We start from the raw sequence: 24,877 nt of genomic DNA, 5'->3' as shown, positions 1-24,877 counted from the left end.
AACCTAGCTCTCATCCTAGCCCTCACCAAATTTCCAGTTCAAGTGGAGATGTGTCAAACCTGACCCATTAAGCTCCTTTGAATTCAATAGATTTGGAATCTTTCTGAGCTTAGATTGGGAGATTCCAGGACCTTAAGTGTGCCATGATCTATAGCTGTACCCACCCTCCTCTTCAAAGAGGAACTAGAGCCCTTGACCTTTTAAATATCTTACAGATATCCTGCAGTCTTTGCTAATAATGCCACTTTGACTTTGACCAAACTATAGGTCATTTCAGTGTCCTAAAAAGGGTATCACTTTGAGACACCAATTCTTAGAGAGGTTTTTTACCAAGTATCTGTCCTTTAATTATAAATCAACAAAGTAATTAAGTATTGGCAACAAATTACTGTAAAAAAAAATGAAAGCAAAAAATTTGGAAATATGCATTTCAATTATGATCTTCTTTAAAGGAAATTAAATTAAAATTCAACAATATTAATTAAGAACCTACTCTGATCAAAGTATTGTGGAAAATTACTGAAGACATAACAGATTTTTTTTAATTTACAGAGGCCTTGTATTCAAAGAGTTTACATTCTACCTTTCAAATTTCATTCTATTATTCCCAAATCACAAATAAATTGAATGTACAAGTTGAGATAAATAACTATACAATTGTAAAACAAGTCATTGTATTAAATGTTCAATGGTTTTTGCTTAAAATGAGTTTCTTATCTTTCTCCCAAAATGTCTAATGCTTTATATGACTGTTTTCACAAATGCCTAACACATTTATAGAAAGATATCATTTCCATGTCAAAATATTTTAAATACTATTTGAGATCTGTCATACTTTTGGTTGGTCTGTTGCGAAGGTTTGGTTTTTTTGGACCATTAAGAAATTTTAAAGCAGAATCAAGTTATTCTTGTAGAACCCCAATCTGCTTAAAAGTGATTATGTTTTTTTCTTTTGATATACATAAAGAGATGTGTGTGTGTGTGTGTGTGTGTGTGTGTGTGTGTATGTGTGTGTGGCAGCTCCTCAAGAACATCCCCCTTCATGTAACTGCTCCCAGGTTTCAGTTGGGTCTTTGAGGGGCCTCAACTACTTTTAATTCATGAGATATTCTGTGATTTTCATGAGGACTTAGGGTGAGAATAAATGACAATTATTTCTGTTTTGGCTAAAAATCCTGAGGGTCTTCCCCTCCCAGGTTGATTTTATTTTTATTTTTATTTGTTGACTATATAAAAGAGGCTATTCTTTGCCTCATTTCCTACTTAGCCTTAATCATTGAATGGGAGTTACCTCAAACAAAGACCTGGGAAAGATTTTAGCTTAAAAAGGCCAAGGTCTCTAACTGCATCAGAAACTCTCACCAATTATGCTGATCTTTATCTTGCCACTGGACCCAGATGGCTCAGGAGTAAAGAGTAAGGCTGATGACTTTGTACAATCTTCCCTCACTTAAATCCAATTGATTTTCAAGTCATGACATCACCTTCCTGATGTCATGGTTCTCTTCAAGAACGCAGGACAAACAATGAATGATCATCCTCAACATAGCTACCAAACTAATGTTACTAAAGTTCAGGTCTAACACACCACTTCCTTCCTGAACAAACTGTCTCATGCCTCTATGATCAAAAATATATATACTTATCATTTAAAAGTTCTTCACAATCTGACTCTATACCATTTTTCCAGGATTTTTATGTATTACTTTCCTCACTTACTCTCCTTTTCAACCATACTGGTTTTCTAGATATTTTTCACACATCACCCATTATTCCATATTCCATCTTCCATTACCATGCTTATATGCAAGCTGTCCATGCCCGGAGCAGACTCTTTCCTTACCTCTGCCTTGTAGAATCCTAATATTCTTCTAAGACTAAGATCAATTTCCCCCTGCCACACAAAGTCTTTCTTTGATCCTCCTTCAGAAAGAGTATTTTGAACTTATTTTATATCATTATGCAAAAGTTGTTTCCCTCAATAAAATATAAGCTCCTTGAGGCCAGGGAATATTTTGTGTTTGACATTACTTCCCCACTATCTAGCATAATATTTTGCACTTAATAAATGCTTGTTGAATAAATAAATACATTTTATTGTTTCTATATAAAAATTAAGGACAGCAAGTTATGATGATTAAAGTGGTAGACATGGAGACTAGAAGTCCTGTATTCAGATCCTAGTCTTAACACTTGACTATGTGACTAAACAAATTTTCTAACCTCTATGAACCTTAAGCAACACTCTAAATTTATGATCTACACTGTGTGATCTACACTGATGTTTCACCAATTAGAACCCTGACTTTACATATGCAAAGTAGAATTTGTGTCAATTTGTTTAAAAAAAAAAAAAAGAAAGAAAGAAAGAAATTCTTTCAAGCTCCAAGGATTTCCTGCTATTCCCAGGACTAAATCCCAGGATTTGGTGATGTCATAGATTACTCTCTTCACTCCCCTCATATTTAATCATTTAGAACCTGCTCTCTTAGTGAACATTATCTGTATTTTTCCCATCTTCTTGAGGTATAAGAACTAAAACTACATGTTCTAAGCATAAACATACATGAATGGATCATATTTTCCATTTGGGATCTCTTGCCCATATCAATGATGTCCAGTTGTTTGTATGACTTTTGACTAAGGTGTTATATTGGATCATTATGCCCAAAAAAATCTGATCAAAAATCATCATCAGAATATATCTCTATCTTTGAGAATAGGGGAACAATTTTTTTTAAATATGAACAACTTTTTCATACTAACTAAATAATTAAAACAATTTTTCTGTTACTGGTAGATTTCTGCAACTTTATCTGTATATGTTGCAGTATTATTTTAGATATTTTAAAGAATATAACACCCTACCTATCCAGGACCATCCTTCTTATCCTATGATAAGACTTTTTAGCAATTTCAACCACTTGGGATGTAGTTATGAACCTGGAAGAGAAATAATGAACTTAAAGGAAAAAGTAGTTGTCGTGTTTAAAAGCATGAAAATTATCAAAGCAAGTCCTAAAGGAGTATATGTATTTTATGCAGATGTATCATGACCAGTTTTAAGATTAGGGACAACTAGGTGACATACTGGCTAGAGATTTGGGCCTGGAGTCAGGAAGACTCAAGTTTAAATCTGGCTTCAGTCCCTTACTAGCAGTGTGACTCTGTGGGCCTCAGTTTCCTCATCTGTAAAATGAATTGGAAAAGGAAATGGCAAACTATTCCTGCAGCTTTGCCAAAAACCCTCAGTGGGATCACAAAAAGTCAGATCGGAATGAAATGACTGAACAACAACAAATTAATGCTGCCATTAGATAGTTGTTGAATTTAATTGAAATAAGAGCTATCAGATAGAGCAGGGGATAGAGAGTTGAGTCTGGAGTCAGAAATCCAGGTTCAAATCTGGCTCAATCATTTACTAGTTATGTGACCAGGCAAGTAATTTAATGACTTAGTTTCCCTAACTGTAAAATGGATATGAAAATAGCATCTATCTCTTAGGGTTGTGAGGATCTCATGAAATAATAATTGTAAAGTCCTTAGCACTATGCCCAGCACATAGTAGATGCTATATAAATATCTTTCCCTTTTTTCCTAAAAATAGATAGCATTTATATATTTTACATATATATATATATATATATATAATAAATTTATACATTTAAATGTATAAAGCACTTCACATATAGTATGTTATTTGATCCTCACAACCACCCTGGGATGCTACTGTTATTTCCATTTTGTAGATGAAGAAAAAGACACAAACGAGTTAAGTGATTTCCCTGGGTTCACACAGATAATAATCATTCAAGGCAGAATTTGCATTCAGATCTTATTGACTGCAAGGGTCAATCAGTCAACTATATGCATATAATTTAGATGCTACACACACACACACACACACACACACACACACACACACCATAAAACCCCTTAATTTTATTGATGTAAGGGACAGGAGTAGCATACATATGAGAACAATATTTATTTGTCATAAATTGTGGCTTTGTTGGTGTAAAAACTCCCAGTCGGGAATCTTCCTCTACCTATACAAGTGAGAAATTATTTTGCAACTTATATTCTTAGAGAGTTACTTACCTAGGGCACTGAAACATTCATTGATTTGTCCAGGATCACACATCTAGTCAGAGGTTGGATTTGAACCGGGACTTCTGATTCCAAAGCAATTTTGTTTTCTTTGTACTCTTTACCTTCCTATGTAATCTTTGTAAAAATTAGTATTATATAGTTGATTTTATTCCAATTTTCATTAATCAAAAAGTCTGTAATTTGATACTGTTACTAAAATAACTAGAAAAGTATTTATTATGTCTAAAATGGTACCTATAAGAAATTCCCGTAGAAAATGAAGCTGATTTTTTTGGGGGGGGAGGGAAGATTTATAAATGAAAATATATCATTATATAAGCACACAGATCATAACGGCTAACTCCATTAGGAGCAGCTACATTTAAAGTAGGTGTCTGTAAAACTAACATATTACTTGATTTATTTCACTTGCCGTGCACAAAGTATACCTCATTCTTTGAGTTTAATGATCGCCTGGAATCAAGATTGAACAAAGCATACATCTACAGGTAGAGTATAATTCAAATTTTTGGAAAAGGGAAGAGATTAATTGGTCCAACCAACCTGTGGGTGGAATTAAGTCATGACCTCCCTCTTCAGCAAAGAGAAGACATTTTCTAGAATGGAAACATAGGGGGTTCATTACAAGGCTGATCTGATGGACACATTTTTAAATGAGATGTAAGTATAAAGATTACTTTATGATCTTAGATGATTTTAGCTCTTGCGGGAGGGCGGGTGGAAGACTATTACCAGTTTCACTTGGGATTACTCTAGATAGACAAGCTCTTTCACAAGTCCCTTGAATGTCTCTGTCACCATACCTCATCCCTAATCTGAAATATATTCTTTTTGTTGTTCTGATCTTCTTGCAAAGTGTCCTTTAGTCATATTGAATTGTGGGATGGAATCCCATGAGCCTTTCTGAGATATCTAGTTAAATTAGTAAGCTATGCTTTATGAAGCTCCAAACACAGAGGTGAGTCTGAAAGCCAAGTCTTTCTTGGAGCTGATTCATACCATGTGTGAATGGAGAAAAAAAAAATCTTTTTTTCCAACTTTGTCAGATCCAGTCAAGATGCTGAAGCCAGAAAACAGGCAAAAGGCACCATCATTTTCAATAGTCCTAATGAGAGTTAACACAACTAAAGGTGAAGGCAAGAGGGCCTAGGAGAACCTTCAAGGGAAAAAATAGGCCATATTTCAATAAAATCATTAATTCTTGCTTGGCATATGTTATTCCTGACAGAGTCATTCGAACTACTGGATATCTGCTATTCGTCTTACATCTTAATGCATGCATTTATTACTGGGCTTCAGACTATGAAGGAATTGGTAGCAGTAAATGGGTATATGATGGCACAGGAAATAGGTAAGTGCTAATTTTGAGAGAAACATTTATTGATTTTTCTCAGCTTCTATTTCAAGGTATGTCTTTAAAAAAAACTGTTTGGATAACAAACTTTTCAACAGCCCTACTGCTGATTGTTAGTAATGAATGATGCTAATTATTTGGTGGGCAGGTGCAGTGAATAATTAGTTTACCACTGAGGGGTTTTATGGGTTTATGAGTCAGCTATAACCACTAACTCAATTAAACATTTAGAAAGTAACAAGGGCTGTAAATTAAACTTGCCGATTAGGCATGCAAGTGTTCAAGGCATAAGAGATCATTTGAAAAGATTAGTGGAGTAGAATCAGAATATGTTATACAGCAAGATGTCACTGGTTTATTTAACAGTGAAGTTTCCTTTCCGAAGGGACAAAGGCTTTGGGCTTAAAAAAGGCCGCACTAGTTTTCTGCACCAATGAAAATCACATATGGTCATATTGTAAAGCAATGTCCTTGCTGGAAAGTAGCAGATATTAGTATGTACTATCAAGGGCAACTCATAGCAGCTGTGGGAAGGATAGCAATTATAGGATAAAGGAAAGAGAGTGGAAACACTAGAAAAATATAGTACCTGGAATGAATAAGGGGTGGTAGAAAAGTATTTGGACTTTTTTTCCATACCTGGTTTTAATGAATTTAAAATCATAGAGGCCCACTGACAGGAATAAAAACCAGATAATGGTTTGTTGGAAAGGCTTGTAACCAATCCTGTAGGTCCCTTCCTTTGGAAAATAAACTAATGTAAATAGAATTGCCCTTTTTCTCCCTCAATCCAAATGACTAATTAGGATAGAAAATTAAGCTGCTTTTAAAATACACTAACAGAAAGCATATGTGAGCATATATTTCAATGTATTCAGGCAATGAGTTCAGTTTATTCAGTCATAACTTTATTCTGAGATGATTCAATTCAACAAATATAATTTAAGCACAATGTAATATTCTATGTCCAGAAATAATACACAGATAGAAAGAACACACACCATACACTCAAGGAGTTTATAGTTAAAATTGGTGAGGAGTAGGGGTAGGTAATGCTCTGCATGATAAAGGGTTGTGTCTAAATGTTGGGAGACTCAGAGTCTATCTTAATTACTTCTTTCACATTGGAGAACAGTTTGCCTGAACATCTGTACAGTGTCCAAAACTAGTCACGGGCATTCTGACATAAGAACCAAAGAATTTTAGAATCATTTCAATAAGAATATAAACTAGACAGTGAGAAAAGCACAAAAGAAGCAATTCTGTTTCTTTTGTACTGAATTTTATAAGAATGGTCTCTTCAGTGGTTTAAGATCATCCATCCTTCATAAAAACACATGATAAAAGATCTCCCCTACAGATTTCCTTTTATAGGCAGGCTGACACAAGTAATTTTCTCCCCCAAGAATGAAGTTTGCTCAGAAATCAGAGCTATCAATGCAGAATTGAGGTAAGTAGTGAAATCAGAATGCAGAAGTTAATATTCCTTCTAAAGTAGCAGAGGTTTTGTAAGCAAAAATGAAAGAGCACAAAAATGCAGAAGTGGAAAAAAATTTGGCAAAAGAGATGCAGAAGATGGTTTTAGAAAATGAATTCTATAAAGTTCAAAGTCATTCTCCTTGTAGACAAGGATATGCAGAGATAATCCATGAATCATAGATCTTCACAAATCAAAAATCTGAATCTTATATTGCAGTAAATGGTGCCATAAAACCATCCATATTTGTCAAATACAAGCAGCAAAGAACTGGTTGATTAAATGCTCCAGATAAGTACCAGAAGGGGAAAGAGGAGAAACCTGACCCTAACCCCTTTAACATTTTATCACTGATTGGACTACTTTCCAGATTTTCAGATGACAAAAGGCTGAGGAAGATAGCTAATACACTACATGGTCAATTCAGGATTCAAAAAGAGTTTGGCAAGCTGGAGTATTGTACTGAATTTGATCTTTCAAAAGTGCAAGTGAAAGAGCATCTAGATACTGGAGTAAATAAGAGTGCCAGGCTGGGAGTTAAGCCAAGTATATCATTGATCCAAAAACATTCAGCCAACTAAGATGATTTTTGGTCCACAGAAGAGAAGGGAAATGTATGTGTGCTTATATTTAATTAAAGTGAATTAATTGCATCTTTAGACTGAGTATGTAAATAAAGAATGGAAATGTAGCAATTCTAAGAGCCTGGCATTCCTTGATGTGATTTAGTGATAAATTTGGATGCAGAATATCAAGTGATCTTGGTCCTGACATTTATGTCAGGTCCCTGTTGATATGTACAATGTGGTAAACTGTTCAGAAGGTTCTTGGTAGTTGATGGGAAAAGGAACCATTAACACCACTTCCAGAGACATTGGAAATAGAGCCTGATAGGACTTAATTTGTATTTTCCAAAAGACAGTAACATCTCATTTTTAAGGACAGAATAGTCCTTATGTGATATTTAGTATATAAACCAGGTTGCTTTGATTTTCCAATATTATTACTATTTTCCCAGAGCACTTGCTTCTTTGTTTCACTAAGATCTTTCTGATCTAAACCGCTCTGGGCATTTCCCTCATCAGATTTCTAAGTTCATCTCTAATGCACAGATTCTAGAAATAAACAGTATAGTCACAAGCAAAGGTGCCACTTGGGGAATAGCTTTAGCAGTAACAAGAAAATAGCAAACTAGGATATCACCCAAGTGTACATACCAATCTAACTACCATCTTGGAACTTTAATCAAATACATTTAGGGCATACAATATCATTCTCACAGTTGAAGTCTAATACAGATAAAAATAAAGTGGAATTTATTCCACTAGTAAGTGTCTGGAGCTAAATACAAACTGAGATCTTCTTAACTCCAATTCAAGTGCTTTATCCACTGTACCACCTAGCAGCTTCAGAAAAGGGAGAGAGGATAGAGACTATAGAATTCCATTTCAAATTAGGTAAAAAGGAAAACAAATGAATCACAATTCTGGTGGTGATCAATTCTTTCACAGTAGCAGAGAAATTGTTTTCCCCATTTTCTTCCTATAACGCCAGGTAACCTTTCACCTAAATAACAAGCTGTCAAATATATATAAAACTACAAGTCCAGAACCAGAAAGCAATTGGACTATGCCATGATGATGATGATGACGATGACGACAACAACAGCAACCTGAATTTATATAACATTTTGTGATTTTAAAAAAGGTTTAAGAAACATTGTTTTAAAAATATAGAAAACTGAGTCTTTGAATTTGAAATAATTTGAAACTTTGCACTCTACTTTTTTCAAGATTCAGATTTTCCTTGATATTTTTACTGTGGTCAAAAAGTTAAATTGCAGTCAGTTTTGGTTGTTGGACAAAATTTGGGAAGATCTGAAGATAGAAAGTAAAAAGCAATGGATAGTATTTGCAGTAAACTTGTTAACTTTGTCTTAAGAATACATTGTTACATTGAATTCAGTAACAGAACATTCAGTTAATCTGAGACCATAAAATATTTGAGGAAGAACTCCCTGTTTGATAAGAACTACAGTGAAAAAAAATGGAAAGCAATTTGGCAGAAGTTAAGTTTGGAACAGTATCTAACAATATCTGATAACATTTTTTCTATATTCTCTATAGATCCTTGTTTTGGGTTCTTTGCTTTGACAATGAATGCAATGATGGCTAATTTGGCATATGTGAAAACTTTCTATCTTTGATTTCTGTGAGGGTACACATCTAGCAAATATTTAGGAACACAAGAAAACCTAAGCAAATTGTGGCATGAAAATGTAATAGAATATTACTATATTATAAGAAACAATAAATATGAAAAGATCAAAAAAGCATAGGAAAATTTAGGTTAAATTAATGCAAAATGGGGTAAGCTAAACCGGGGGAAAAAACCATTCACAATGACTACAACAATGTAAATAGAAAAAAAACAAAACAAAATAAAACTTAATTCTCTGAAGTTAATGAGATTAATAAAATTTTAGAAAAGCTAGGCATAATAGACTTTTGGACAAAACTGAATGGAAATAGAAGGGAGCATATTTTTTTCTAAGTTGTCTAAGTTGTAAGTGGTATCCTCACAAAAATTGTATTAAGGCATAAAAACCTCACAACTAAATTCAAAACAGGAATGTTAAATGCATGGTTTTTAAACCATAATGCACAAAAAATTACATTTTTAAGAGCCATGAAAGCAATGATTAAAAACTAATTGGAAACTAAATGATTTAATCCTAAAGAAGAATGGGTCAATGAAAGAAATCATAGAAACAATTAATAATTTCATTAAAGAGAATGGTAACAGAAACAACATTTGAAAATTTACGAGATGCAATCAAAATAGTATTTAGGGAAAAATGTGTATCTATAAATGTGTACATCAATAAAAGAGAGAAAGATCAATGAATTGGCCATGAAACTTAAAAAAAAAAGCTAGAAAAAGAACAAGTCTTAAATCCACAATTAAACACCAAAATGAAAATCCTGAAAATCAAAGGATAGATAAATAAAATGAAAGTAAAAAAGAACTATGAATTAATGTATAAAACTAGGAGTTGGTTTTTTGGGGAGAAAAGAATTAAATAGACAAATCACTGGTTAATTTTATTTTTAAAAAGAAAAAGAAAAAACCAAAAATGTAAAAAAGGAATGTACCAACAATGAAGACAAAATTAAAACAATTATTTGGTCATTACTTAGTAGTTAGTATAACTAATATACATTAAAACAGACAATCTAAGAAAATGGATGCATCTTTACAAAAATACAAGCTGCCCAGGTTGACAGAACCTAAACAACTCTATCTTAGAAAAACATATTGAATAATCCATCAATGAGCTTCCTAAAACAAAATCCCCATGACCAAATGGATTTAAAGGTAAATTCTATGAAACATTTATGAAACAATTAATCCCTATGCTTTATAAGCTATATGAAAAATTAGGGAAAGAAGGATACTACAAAATTCCTTTTATGGTACAAATATGGTTTTAATTGCTAAACAAGGGAAAGCAAAAACAAAAAGAAAACTATAGAACAATTTCCTTAATAAATGTCAATGCAAAAAATTTACATAAAATACTGGTAAGGAGATTACAGAAATATATCACAAAGATCATACACTATGCCCAGAAGGAATTTGGTGGAAAAATATCAACATTATTGATTATATTAATTTATAGTCATATTATTATATCAATATAATTATTATATCATTATTATATTATTATATCAATAGATGCAAAAATAATATTCATAAATTACAATACCCATTTCTGTATTAAAAACAAAAACATTAGAAAACATAAGAATAAATGGAGCCTTTTTAAAATAAGTAATATCTACAACAAGAGCAAGCTTTTTCTGTTGTTGAGATATAAATCTGAAGCCTTTCCAATCAGATCAAGAGTAAAATAAGGATGTCCCTCATCACCACTATTATTCAATGTTTTACTTGCTATAGCAATAAGAAAAAAAAGAAATTGAAGGAATAAAAATAATGAAGAAATAAAACTATCACTTTTTTAGATGATATGATAGTATGCTTAGATGATCTTAGAGAATCATCTAAAAACTAGTTGAAGCAATTAACAACTTCAACAAAGCTGCAGGACATAAAATAAACCCACATAAATCATCAGCATTTCTTTATACTACCAACAAAACCAAGCAGCAAGATATAAAAGAAAAATTCCCTTAAAAATAACTCCAAATAATATAAAATACATGGAGTATACCAGTCAACACATACCCAGAGACTATATGAACTTTTCACACAAATAAAGAAATAAAAATAACTGGAGAAATATTAATTGCTTACAGAAAAGGCAAGCCAATATAACAAAAATGACAATTCTTTCTAGATTAATTTATGTATTAAGTGCCATACCATTCAAACAAACAAAGAATTATTTTATAGAGTGAAAAAATAACAAAATTCATCTAAAAGAACAAAAGATCAAGAATATCAATAAATCAATAAAAAAATATTAAAGAAGGCAGATTAGCAATTCCAGATTTCAAAAATTACAATGCAAAAATCATCAAAACAATTTGATTTAAAAGTAATGGAACTAAGGAGTGATAGATCATGGAATAAATTAGTCAACCAATACATAAGAGTAAATCACCATAGTATTTTAGTCCAAAAATCCATACTTTGAGAGTAAGAACTCAACATTTGACAAAAATATTACAAAAACTGCAAAGATATACTAAGATAAATGATTTGGAAATAATGGATATCAAAATTACATTAGGGAAGCATGGGGAAATGTACCTGTCAGATAAATGGATTTGATAAAGCATTTTTGATCAAACAAGAGATAGAAAAGATCATGGAAAGTAAAATAGATAATCTTGATTTCATGAAATTAAAATACTTTCACACAAACAAAATTAATATAACCAAAATTGCAAAGGAAAATAGGAAAATGGGGAAACTTTTTTATAATAGATTTCTTCAATAGAGGTCTCATTTCTCAAATATATAGGGGCTGAAATAAATTTATAAAAATAAGTCATTTCTCCAGTTGATAAATGATCAAAAGATATTAACAGGCAATTTTCATTGACTAGGGTATGGTTGAACAAGTTATGGCATATGCTTGTGATAGAATACTGTTGTCCTATAAGAAATGATGAGCGGGATGCTTTGGAAAAACCTGAACAGATTTTTATGAGTTGAAATTATACACACTAATAATAATATTGTAAGAATGATTAACTATGAAAGATGAGCTAGCCTGATCAAAACAATGATCTAAAATATTTCTAAGTACCCATGATGAAAAACTTCTTGAGAGCAGGAACTGTTCTGCTTTTGACTTTACATCTTAGATAACAGTGCTTGGCACTGTGCTTGGCACATAGCCGTCTCTTATTTTGTCCCCCATTTGAACATAAACTCCTAATGATTGTTTCATTCTTCATAGAGTATTCTCAGTTCTTAGCATATAGCCAGAACTTCTTAAATATTTGTTGATTGATTGAAAGATTGACTGAAAGTTTAGTTTCTAATGATCTCCAAATTTTAATCTCCACACAGTTCACTCCCCAGCTATAATAAATAGCTATTTTCATTCAGATTGACACACACTTTCAAAAATTTTTCCATGTGGAGGGGGGAACTGTGTTTTCTTTTACAACATAGCTAATATGAAAATGTATTTTTCATAACTTCACAGTATAATAAATATCAAATTGTTTGCCTTCTTGAGAAGTAGGGAGGTACCAGGAAAAAGACCAGAGAAGGACCAGAATTTGGAACTCAAAAATTTTTTAAATGGTTGTTTGGGATATATTCAATGATAGTTGAGAAATATTTAACAAAATAAGTAAAATTCTATTTTAAAAAGGAATAAAAGTTTGCAGGCAAAGAGATTCTCTGGTCTCTAATATGGAGTATAATCAACAAGAAGCATGTTTGTTATTTTTTAATTGCTTATTTACTGTGTACAAGGCACTGTGGAGTCTTTTTATCCAAACATGAGAATTATATTTTATATAAAGATGAACATTTATTAAAAAGATACAAAAATTGTCTTTCAAAAAAAAATCAGTGATACTCCTTTGCTTGCCAAAAGTTAACCTGCATAGCTACCAAGTGATTTTTCTAATGTCAGATTTGACCATGTAACTCCACCTCAGCAATAAACTCCAGTGGCTTTCCTATTCCCTGTAGGATCAAATGCAAATTCCTTTGCTTAGTATTTAAAGTTTTTCATAACATAGTCTTATCCTACCTTCTCACCTTTTATTTCCCTCCAATACTTAAATCCATCCCTATTAGCACACTGGCTAATTCTCCTCTACCACAGTCTAACTGTAGTTTATAGGCCTTTGCAATAGCTGTCCTACATTTTTTGGAATATTCTCTCTTCATCTTAACTTCTTAGAATTCCTTATTTCCTTTAAGCTTCAGCTTGAGTTGCACCTTCTGTATAAGATCTGTCCTGGTCACCCCTGTGGTTAGTGTCTTCCCTTCTATCTACCTTGTACCTGCTTTCCATGTATTTTCCATATGCTTATATATCTCCTTTTTAAAAAAAAAATAAAAGCTCCTTGAGAACAGGAAATTTTGGTTTTGTCTTTAGATCCTAGGTAACCAACAATTTTGGTACAAAGAAGCCTCTTATTTTTGTCTCCCATTTGAACATAAACTCCTAGTGACTGTTTCATCCTTTATATGATATTCTCAGTTCCCAGAACACAGCTAATACTTCTTAAAAATTTATTGATTGACTGTCCAGTTTCTTAATCCTCTCCAAATTTTATCTCCACACAATCCCAACCTCTGCCAGCAATAGTTGAATAACTGTTTTTCCTGAGGTTCCTCCCAGGTCTCACGGTGTGCCTAGAGTGAGCGTGGCAAAGGCAATAAGTAAGGTATCTTAAGTATTTTGCTGTGGCTCTGTCTAAATGAATTCTTTTTCTCCAATGAAAAGAAAAGGCAAAGCATTATACCAATCTACAATTTGTTAATAAACAGTCTTTTTATTGGAACCAAAAATTTTGACTATCTCAAGGCACTGAAAATCTTACAGTATTTTTTTTTGGACGAGAGGTGAATTTTTGTTATTGGCCAAATTATACTTTTTCTAATAATATTTCCCCTACTTCCATTCATATGATCTAACATATAACATTCCTCTATGTTTTCTATATTAAGATAACACATAGTAACTTTGATATGCATGTGTATAAACCAGTGCCAGGACAAAATTATATTTTTGAAATTTATGTATATATTCTTATATTTAAGTCAATATGTGCTTATAGATAAGTTAGGAAAAGAACTTATAAGTAGTCATCATGGTTCCTCAATATTAGTGACCAAAGTTAGATTAAAAATCTAAATGAAAATTTTTTCTATTCACAGTTATCTGAGATGTTACTACTGGGCAGTACGAACTTTAATTACCATTGGTGGTCTTCCAGAACCACAAAGCACATTTGAGATTATATTCCAACTCTTGAATTTTTTCTCTGGGGTTTTTGTATTCTCCAGCTTAATTGGACAGGTAAAATGGGGAAAAAATGTTGGATATATGTTGAATTCATTTTTAGCATTAATCTATATTCTCATTTATGATTGTTTTAATGCACCTTCATTTCCAAATATACCTCTCTCTCCTATCTAGAAGCATCCCTTATGACAAAAAAAAAAGAGAAAGAAATGAAACTAAAAGAATTCTTCAAAATCAACCAACATATTAATTGAGTCTAACAGAGTATATATAATGTTCCATATCCCATAGTTCTCCACCTTTCTAGTGAAAGGATGATTGTACATTTTCTTATCTCTTCTTCAAGACAAAGTTTGATAATTATAATTAAATAATGCTCAGCTTAATTGTTTTTCCTTTGCACTTACATTGGTTTAATAATTATATATGTTAGCAGGGAAGGATAGTGTTCAAGAATGCTAGATATGGTTAAGTGTCTTGCTTAGGGTCACATGGCTAGTAAATATTTGAGAAGGAATTTGAATTCAAATTTTCTTGCTGCCATAAAGAAGAAGAAATAAGAAAATGTACAATTGTTTTGTTCATATAAAAGCTTTTCAATTTCATATGTATTTTCTTTTGCATTCTTTGCTATTGGTTAAGAATTCTTCTCCTAGCCAAAGCTATGAAGAGTATTTGAGCTCATTTTTTTCAAAATAATATGACATTCAGGTTGTAGTCTATTTTGAGCTTATGGTAGGATATTGGTTAATCCTATTTTAAATAGCATTTATAGACAATATTCTGAGGCTATTGGAAGAATATTAATGTTTTACTAAGTACTTTACATATAGTATCTCATTTAATCCCCACAACAAACCTATGATGTAGGTGCCTTATTATTCCCATTATACTGACAATGAGACAGACCTAAAGAAATTTAGTGACTTGTACATGATTGGTACATAAATGTGAAAGTTGTTATTTGAACTGAAACCACTCCTGACTCTAAGAACAGTATTATTTCTGTACTGTACATCTTGTTCCTGATTAACTCAAATCATGAATCCTGTGAAGTGGTCACATTATTTGCACTGCATATTTCCATTTGACTGGAACTATTATCATATTTTACATAATTATAGCTTTGAATAGTAAAAATTTAAATACATGCGACCACTTCACAGGATTTATGATTCTTACCAACCAGGACCTGGCTTTAACACATTGTATTTTAATAACTAGTAATATATATATTATTTGGCTTTCATCCACTTATGTATTTTTTATAGCACATGTCCTGGGTAGACAGAGGTGGGGAAATGCCATATAGTTTCACCTCTTCTAGATGAAGAGGTCATTAATTACCACCATCCATCCCCATTTTAAATACACAAAGCAAATATCAACCATTTATTTCCTGGTTTAAGAGAGAAGTAGGAGATGAATACAGAAGATGGAATTATACATCTATTTCTAGACTGATCTTAAAGATCAGGCTTAATTTAGAGTGAATTTTTACATCACAGTTATCAGCATCCATAACTTGAAATGCAATCATTCCTTCATTACTACTATAGCTGCTGAGGATAGTTAAATAATTTCAGCATATTTTAAATTTGTATGTATACTATATTCTAAACATAGATTTATCTAACATTATATAAATAGCACCAAATGAAATTGGAAGTTGTCAATTATCCCAATGAATCAGGATTATTTAGACATTCAACCTGCATAATCCATGCACATAATTCCATTTTGACTTCTGACATCTGGATTGCCCAGCTATTCTGCCAAGAAGTTACTGAGCTTCCACTTCATTCTGCTACCAAATGAGATCATGTTTATAAAGCATTTTTCTCAGTACTTAGCACATAATAGATATTTGTGGTTTTCCCCTCTCTCTTGCCCATCACCTGTGTATTCTGTGGGATTTTTCAACATGAATGCCCTATAAATCAGTAAGGAATAAGAATATTATCAAATTAAAAGGCTAATTTCATAAACCTTTCCTTTCTTAATCTATCTTCTGGCACCGTTTGTAAAATCAGATAAAAAAAAATCAGATTTTTTTTTTATTTTTCAGATGAGAGATGTCATTGGAGCAGCTACTGCCCATCAGAACCACTTCCGTTCCTGCATGGATGATTCCGTCTCTTATATGAACACATATTCAATACCCAAATTGGTACAGAACCGTGTTCGAACTTGGTATGAATATACTTGGGCCTCTCAAAAACTATTGGGTAGGTATACCTAACTATTCACTCTACCCCTGAAAGATAGTGATATGAGCATAGACTTGGACTACAAAGACTTGAAGATGAGGTTGAACTCTGTCTCATATCATGTTTGTCTTTGCACAGATCACTTAAAATCCATTTTAACCTGTGTTGCCTCACCTGTAAAATAATGATAATAATAGTTTCACTACATATCTTATAGGGTGAGATGAGTACTCTATATACCATAACATGTTAAGTAAGAGTGAATTTCTACGTTATACATACTATATTATTATATGAGAAAATTACCTAAAAGTATTTTGTCAATGAAATAAGGAATGTTCCTGGAGGTTGGGGGTAATTTTATCTTTATCTTCATATTCCCATTACTTATTTGGGATGTACGGACATTTGGAGAAAACTAGTATCTCTGATAAAAGGGCTGCTGAATCCTTTTCAGGACTGCTCATTCACCATTGATGTACATTTGTCACCTAACTTTCATCTGTGGCTTCAAGAAATTGTAATTAATACACAGTGGCCATACCTTGGTAAAACATCTCATGGGCTAAAGTAGGTTGAGGATAACTGTTGGTGAGTTAGGATTAAAGTCAGAACTGGACATGTGTTTTTCTGGAGTGGGCACAGTAATGGGGAGAAGCATATAAAGCTAGCGTCAATTTAAAATCAAAACAAATTTGGTCAACAAGCCCGTATGACGCCTAAAAGAAGTGAATGACAGACTCATGACAATGCAATTGCCATTTTCAGGAATGCTCCATGTCACCATCATTAGTGATGAAGCCTAATGAGATTCCATATGTGGAACCACTGATACCTGCAAATGGAAAAATTATCAGTCCTGTGGATAAATTCACTTCCCTTGGCAACATAATTTCCAGGGATGTATACATTGATGATGAGATTGATAGATATATTGCCAGTGCTAGTTCAGCTTTGGGGAGGCTCTAAAGGAAAATATGGGAGAAAAAACATATTAGGTTGCCTACCAAACTGAAGGTCTACAGAGCCATTGTGCTGATCTTATTATTCTTGTATGCTTGTGAAATCTGAACAGTGTACCAGTAGCATGTCAGGAAACTAACTCACTTCTATATGAATTGTCTCAGAATGATTCTGAAGATCATCTGATAAAAGAAGGTAACAGATACTTAGGTCCCTTCTTGAGCAAAATTGCCTCGCGTTCAAACTACCGTACAAAAGCACAACCCTAATGGGCTAGTCACATTGTTCAAATGCCAAATGTACATTTTATAATGTACTATTTGATAAAGAGGTCACACAAATATCAAGCACTCAAACGGAGGTCAGAAAAATAGATGCAAGGACACCTCAAGGTCTCTCATAAGAACTTGGGAATCACTTGCATGACATGGGAGATGCTGGCAAAAACTTCCCAGTATAGCATGGGAGAATATTCTGTGCTCTATAAGCAAAGCAGAATTGTGGTAAACAAAAGAAACATGAGAAGTATAAATTTAGAGACATTGCTACTCCAAATATTCACATGAATGAACTATTTTACTTAACCTACGGTGGAGCCTTCAGAATTCATAATGGTCTGATCAGCCATAATCAGAACCCAACACAATGATGTCAGTTTGGTCTTTTTCAAGCACAAAAAACAAGAACAACCTAGCACTAGGCTTTTACATAGTAGGCATTAAATAAATGCTTATTTTATTAAAATGCACTGAATTGAAAGTGATCTATAAAAATGAATTATTATTATTAAAAGCATACCCTCTTTTTTGAGACAGAAACTGGAGCTAGTTGGATTTGATAAAAGGTTGTCTCAAAAGCAAATAATTCCACGATTCGTATGTCTTTAAACAGTCATCGTTTTTGTATAAGGAATTTACTAAATAGAGATTTTTTTTCTTAAAAAGCTGACCAGATTTTCCAAGGCCATGTTATGCCCCCACCCCTAGGGATTTCAATAAGTATGTACAGAGAGATCATAACTCAAGCAACTAAGTGGCTGCTTTAGTATGTTAACTAGTATCTTGGTGACCTTAAAAAATTAATGCCACTGGTGGCCACAAAGTTGTTGTGTCCCCCAGGCCAATTTGCAGTATTTATTGCTGATAAATGGTATCCTTGAAGCCAAACTCTCTGCCCTAAAAAATTCAATGAGAAAAGAGTAAGGCAGTCTCTTAGAGCCTCTGGGAACTATTGGGTTTAAAGACTAAAAACTAACCCCTAGCAATGCTTCTTACTAGTGATGAAACCCTCTGTTTCCCCTCCTGTCCTTTTTGGCTATCCCTCCTCCTCCTATCATCTTCATGGAGAAAAGAGGGGGTGAGGGAAGGAAGAAAAGGGGGTGACAGTACAGAATATATACCTTACAAGAGCTCTTAAAGCCATCTTGAAAGTAGGTGAAGAAGGACAGAATTAAAAGAATCAAGATACTTCCCTCTTTCCTAATAACACTCTCCTAGTACTCCATGATTCTCAGCCCCTGAGGCAAAACATGTGATATTAGCACCTATGAATCAGCTATGTCATTTTATTTGCAAGAATATTTTGTGTCTTGTTTGTAATCCCACGGGGGAAAAAATCTAGAAAAAAATGATCTTATTGAGAAAATAATCATAATTAATAATATTTTGTATTGCATCCTTCATCCTAAAAGTTCAAAAACATTTTCATATTGTAAGCTCTCATTAGACATGTTGCTGATGCAGAAAAAAAAGTTACCATTATCATCATTTTATAGTTAGACTCACCAGCAGAGCTCAATCTGGAATATGGGTCTATTTACTTCCATCCTAGCATTTTCTCTGCTGATACAGAGTAGCTCTTAATAAATATGTGTTGGCTTGACTCTTTTCATTTTTTAATATTGTTTCTATAGATGTGCAAAACGTAGAACATTAATTTTCATTGCTCTATTTCCTTCATGCAATCTATTTTACCTATTCCTAGTTATTATATAATAATCTTCCCATTATTGTGAATATGTTTACATCTTCTCTTTTTTTTGCCTTTTTGAAGATGAATCAGAATTCCTGAAAAACCTGCCTCTCAAGATGCAATTGGCCATTGCCATCGATGTGAATTTCAACATTGTGACTAAGATCGACTTGTTCAAAGCAAGTGCTTATACAATGAGGGATAATACACCATACCTGGGGTCTGTAGAATCTGAATCATGGTCACAGTTAGAGAAATAACTTTTACTCTAAGCTAAAATAAGCTCAAAAATTAAGGATATATGTATATGTATAAGAAAGTCACTTGCCAGGTCTTTTTTCAGCAAAGTTTTCATTTTATCCTCTTTGTCTCTTAGCCTCTATTTCTTGATTAAAACCAAGGAAGAAGTGATTTCTTCAGACTGTTAATTTAATTTGCACTAATTTAAATATAATTCTACTTTATGGTACAGATGGGCAGTCTCCTTTCTGAATGTGCCTTAGCCAAGTCTATTGAGCAAGATCCTGGTTAGGTTCAGATTGGCTCAAAGATTACATCATTAAGCTTCATGATGTCTCCCATACTGAAGGCTTTGGGTTCTAAACCTCTAAATTTTTCAGGGGGTTTTCTCTATAGTTTTTGTAGAAATATCTTTCTTTTTACATATCTGAAAGTAGAGATTTATTTAAAATCTTTAAATTATTATACAATTTACTAAGCAATTTTAAGTGAAGAATAGTCCACAGAGAACTAGCTAGCTAGCCTTGGAGCCTCTGCTTCCTAATTTCTCTGGCTTCCTTCAAGATTTAAACTTTGTATTTGTATTTGAACTAAATACCAATTTCTTCAGGAGGTCTTTTGTGGTCTCCCCAACTACTAGTATCTTTCTCTATGAAATTTTTTCTCATTTTATATATGTTTTATATATGTGTGTGTGTGTTATCTACATATAAAATAAATATATATTTAACTATAACATATAAGCATCTTTATCATCATTGTGACAATATAATAGCTAGTATTTATATGGTACCTTAAGATTTGCAAAGTACTTTATAAAAATTACCTCATTAGATCTTCACAACTCCTTGGGGAAATAAGTGCTATCATGATGTCATTTTACAGATGAGGAAATGGAGATAGACAGTTGTTAAGTGATTACCCAGCATCACAGAGATATTGTTTGAGGCTGAATTTGAACTCTGAACTTCCAGATCCAGTATTCCATCCATTGTGTACTTGTCTGACTCTTTATACCTTTTTTACATATTGTCTCTTCTAATACAGCTTTTTGAGGGCAAGGACTGTTGCTTTCCTTTCTTTGAAACCCCAAAATTTAGCACAGTATTTGGCATATAACAAGCACTAAATGAATGCTTCTTGACTGACTGGCAAAATAAGGAAGAACTTTATAACAACAAAATCCAACTGAAGGGGCTAGTTTAAGAAGGTATAAATCACTGATAATATTCAGGGAGAAAATGAGTGACCATATCACAGAGTTATTTCAATAAGTGGTCTCCAAGACTTCTTTTCACATTCAGAGTCTACAATCCTATGATTAATACAGCCTAGCTGATTAAAAAAAAATGACTAGCTGTCTTAAAGCCAGGAATGTCTGGGCTTAAGTCCCTCCTCTGACACATCCTCATCATCACCACCACCACCACCACTAGTATTTATTACCATTCATGAGCATTTACTATGTGCTAGGCATTGTGAAGTTCTTTACTATTTATCTCACTTATTTCTTATAACATTTCCGGAGATAAGTGCTATTATTGTCACATTTACCAAATGAAAAAGCAGGGACAAACAAAAATTAAGTGATTTGCCCATTTTCTCACAATTAGTATGTATATATCTGAGGCTGGCCAGATTTGAACTCTGGCCTTCATGACTCCAGGTCCAGCATTATTCCTGGCATCATGTAGCTGGATATACTGGATTATGGCTCTGGATAATCATTTAATCAGTGCTTTAGGCACTTCTCGAAGCATTGTGCAAACAATGTCAACCTACATTGGTATAGGGAGTTTCTTCATCTGGGAGTTCCTTATACCAATAAAATCGCAGATCCAATCCTTATCCCTGTAATTAAATATAATTCTTTAGTGTTTAGCTCTTTGAAAATGTCATGCTAACTTAAGGAATAAATATTTATTATTCTGTTAACTTACTTTTATCATATTCATACCAGTTATTAATTCCCTTCTTTGAATGAGAAGTTTTTAAATCAGAGACTAGTAGCTCATATGAGATTATCTCTTATTTTCAAGATGATTGGACCTTGGTAACTCAATTTTTCCATTTTTCTTTTAACATATATTCCTTGAAACCCATAAAGTCTATATTCTAAAGTAGATCTAATTGAAAAAATAAAATATTCATTTGTTAAGATTCTATATAAATTGAGTCATTATTTTCTAAAATTCCCATTAGAGAGCCTATTCCTTCCAGAACAACCCATTTCCATTTATATTTTTGCTAAATGAAAAGCAATTCTATATAATCGTGGAGCATTAGAGTTGGAAAATAGCTCAGAGATTATCTTATTCAAAATCATCCAGATCATAAATCTTAGCCAAAATATCCCTAACAAATAGCCAGCCAGGCTTTCCCTGAGGACTAAAAAATGATGGTTCTCCTCTATCCCTCCCCAATTCATAATTTCCCAAGGCAGCCAATTCCACTTTAGAATAGTTCTGATTGTTAGAAAGTTATTTTTTTCCTTTTGTTTAGTCAAAATCTGTCTCAGTGACTTCCACATATTAGTCCTAGTCTTGCATTTTGGGTCAAGTCAATTAAATTTCAAGATAGCTTGATACCATTAAAAGCCTACTGCACAGAGAGAAGGTGACACAAACTATATATATTCTTATTTACATCTCAGAGCATATTATATATATATATATATATATGCATGTATATATGTATGTATAAATATATAGTATAATTGTACCTGAATAGACATCTTCTATATAACATTTCAAATAAGGGTTCATCCATCTTCTACTTAGAAGACATTCAGTAGCAGTTCATTCTGTGTTTTTACAGCTTTAAATATTGGAATATCTGTTCTTATAGATAGTTAATGTCTTCCTATTGCAAATTCATTTCATTGTTCCTAGTTCTATGATCTGAGGAAAAGCAAAATCTGTCTCCCACATGATAGCATTTAAGATATTAAACAACATTTATAATGTCATCTCTAAATCAATCTTCACTGTAATAAAAATCTCCCATTGCTTTAACTAATGTGTATATAGAATGGTTTCCATCTATCCTAAATTTGGGTTTACCAATGTCCTTCCTAAAATATGATGTCCAGATCTGAACCTATGACTCCACATGTGGCCTAGCTGAAACATATTAAAGAGGGACATAAAAATTATATCCCTCATTTCAAGAATTATGCTTTTATTAATATAGCCTGATCATAGCTTTTTGGCTATTATTGTCACCTTATTGACACATGAAGTTAAAGTGGGTTTTTAACATTAATTTTTGTCTGACTGCCCTCACTCCCAACTAATACCATTGATTTTTTAAACCAACTGTAGGAATTTCCATTTATTCCTATAAAATTTCATTTTATTAGACTTAGATCATCATCCCAGCATAGTAATATCTTTTAGGACTGTATCTCTGACATATGACAAGTTAGTTTTGTTTTATCTCTAAATTTCTGTGTGTCATCTATGTCTTTAAGCAATTTATTAAAATGTTGAATAGCATAGGACTAAGAATAGACACATATCCAGGAGACTATAATAGAAACCTCTCTCAAGGTTCATAAATTAATCATTGTTCTTTGGAGTGAGTTATTCAACTAGTTCTTATTATGCTATTTCATTAAATGTCTTTGCTTTGAACAAACTATCGCACATTTTTCTGACTGATTCATAAAAGTCAATATCAGAGTAGGATTTGTTCACCATAGTTGTAATAGTATGTAGATTTATATAGGGTTGTTTGGGTTGCTTTGACTAAAGAACCCATTCGTCAAGTTAGAAGGGCAGTAAACTCATGCTATTGAATCGGAGCTCATCTGATATATCCATTTTGGACACTGAATATTACAGAGATTCCCATAGAGAAAAAATAATTATTTTTCTTTGCTTTACAAGCTAAAATTAGGATCTGGCTTTTTCTGATGTGTTTCATGTGTGGTTCAAACTAGTTGTTCTAATGACTGCACTGTTGTGTGCTTAAATCCTGATCTAGTTTTATTACTATGTTCATTTTATGTATAGGAACTAACATGTCCTAGATGAACACCACATTCTTGAAATACCAATGTGTAACATTGTACCGGAGCCACACAGAGTGATTTTAGTTAAAGTAGACTTAATAAGAATGTGAAGAGTTTTAGAAAAATGCTCAAAAGATACACTGGAAATAGGAGAAACACTAACAAAAATGAGAAATAGGAGAAACAAAAATGTTTCATGGATCTCTTTAGTGAATAAAGTGATGAAATCTAAGGATCCTTTATCAGAATAATGTTTTTAAATGCATAAAATAAAATACATAGACTACAAAAGAAATCAATTTGAAATAGTTAACAAAATATTTTTAAAGCAAATTCATGCATTAAAAATTAAGAACTACTATGAAAACAATATTATACACATACAAAAAAAAAAAAGTCTTGCCTTCCTTTAGTTATTTACCTCAATGAATAATCTATTCTGAATTTTCTGATAGGAAGGAAGCCCTAAGTAGAATTGGAAGCAGGTCACTGGGCCCATTCCCGATGATAAAACTATCGTTTTTGTCAAAGACAGAATATCAGAAGATAGAATGTTGGAATCCTTACAAAGTGTTAACTCATTAGAGTTGATAGAGACAATAATTATCTAATTTAGCATGGTTCAATATGATTGATCTGATCCTACGAGGATATGTTATGGGTCAGAACTTGAAACAAGGTACTAAGTGGAACTGAGGAGACAATGTTTAAATCTAGTTTAACATTGACTTGATCATACAACAAATAATGGTTTCCCAGTGATATAATGATTGGTATATACTCAGTGAACAGCATAGAAGCAAGAAGCTCTCAGGGCCAAAGAGCACTCTGGGAGATACAGAAGCCCACAAACCCATTCTTGGAGGCAGAGTCAGATTCATTCCATCTTCCACCTTTGTGCTGGCTGGAGGCTGAAGAAAGCAGAGGCAAAGGATAAGCTGCAAGAGCTCTTGGAACCAAGCAGAGAGATAGTGATTATTACTCAGAACCGAAGCTAAGGCTGCCTCCAGAAAACCTCCCCAAGAAACCTCCTCCCAGAGAACCATATATTATAGAAAAAGAAGAA

The 24,877-nt window shown here is 32.8% G+C and overlaps 1 protein-coding gene across 1 annotated transcript in view; it reads left to right on the top strand.

Annotated features, from left to right (window-relative positions):
* Positions 1 to 24,877, top strand: part of CNGB3 (cyclic nucleotide gated channel subunit beta 3) — a 139,926-nt gene that overhangs the window by 79,848 nt on the left and 35,201 nt on the right. The window contains exons 8-12 of the mRNA XM_012541699.2: positions 4,537 to 4,601; positions 5,342 to 5,464; positions 14,325 to 14,466; positions 16,481 to 16,640; positions 19,638 to 19,735. Of these exons, the coding sequence (XP_012397153.1) occupies positions 4,537 to 4,601; positions 5,342 to 5,464; positions 14,325 to 14,466; positions 16,481 to 16,640; positions 19,638 to 19,735 (588 nt within the window). The remainder of the gene's footprint in view (positions 1 to 4,536; positions 4,602 to 5,341; positions 5,465 to 14,324; positions 14,467 to 16,480; positions 16,641 to 19,637; positions 19,736 to 24,877) is intronic.

Source organism: Sarcophilus harrisii, chromosome 1 (genome assembly GCF_902635505.1).
Source record: "Sarcophilus harrisii chromosome 1, mSarHar1.11, whole genome shotgun sequence".
NCBI classification, from domain to species: Eukaryota; Metazoa; Chordata; class Mammalia; order Dasyuromorphia; family Dasyuridae; genus Sarcophilus; species Sarcophilus harrisii.
Note: the sequence above shows the minus strand (reverse complement) of the source record. Positions and strands in the feature narration are given on the sequence as shown.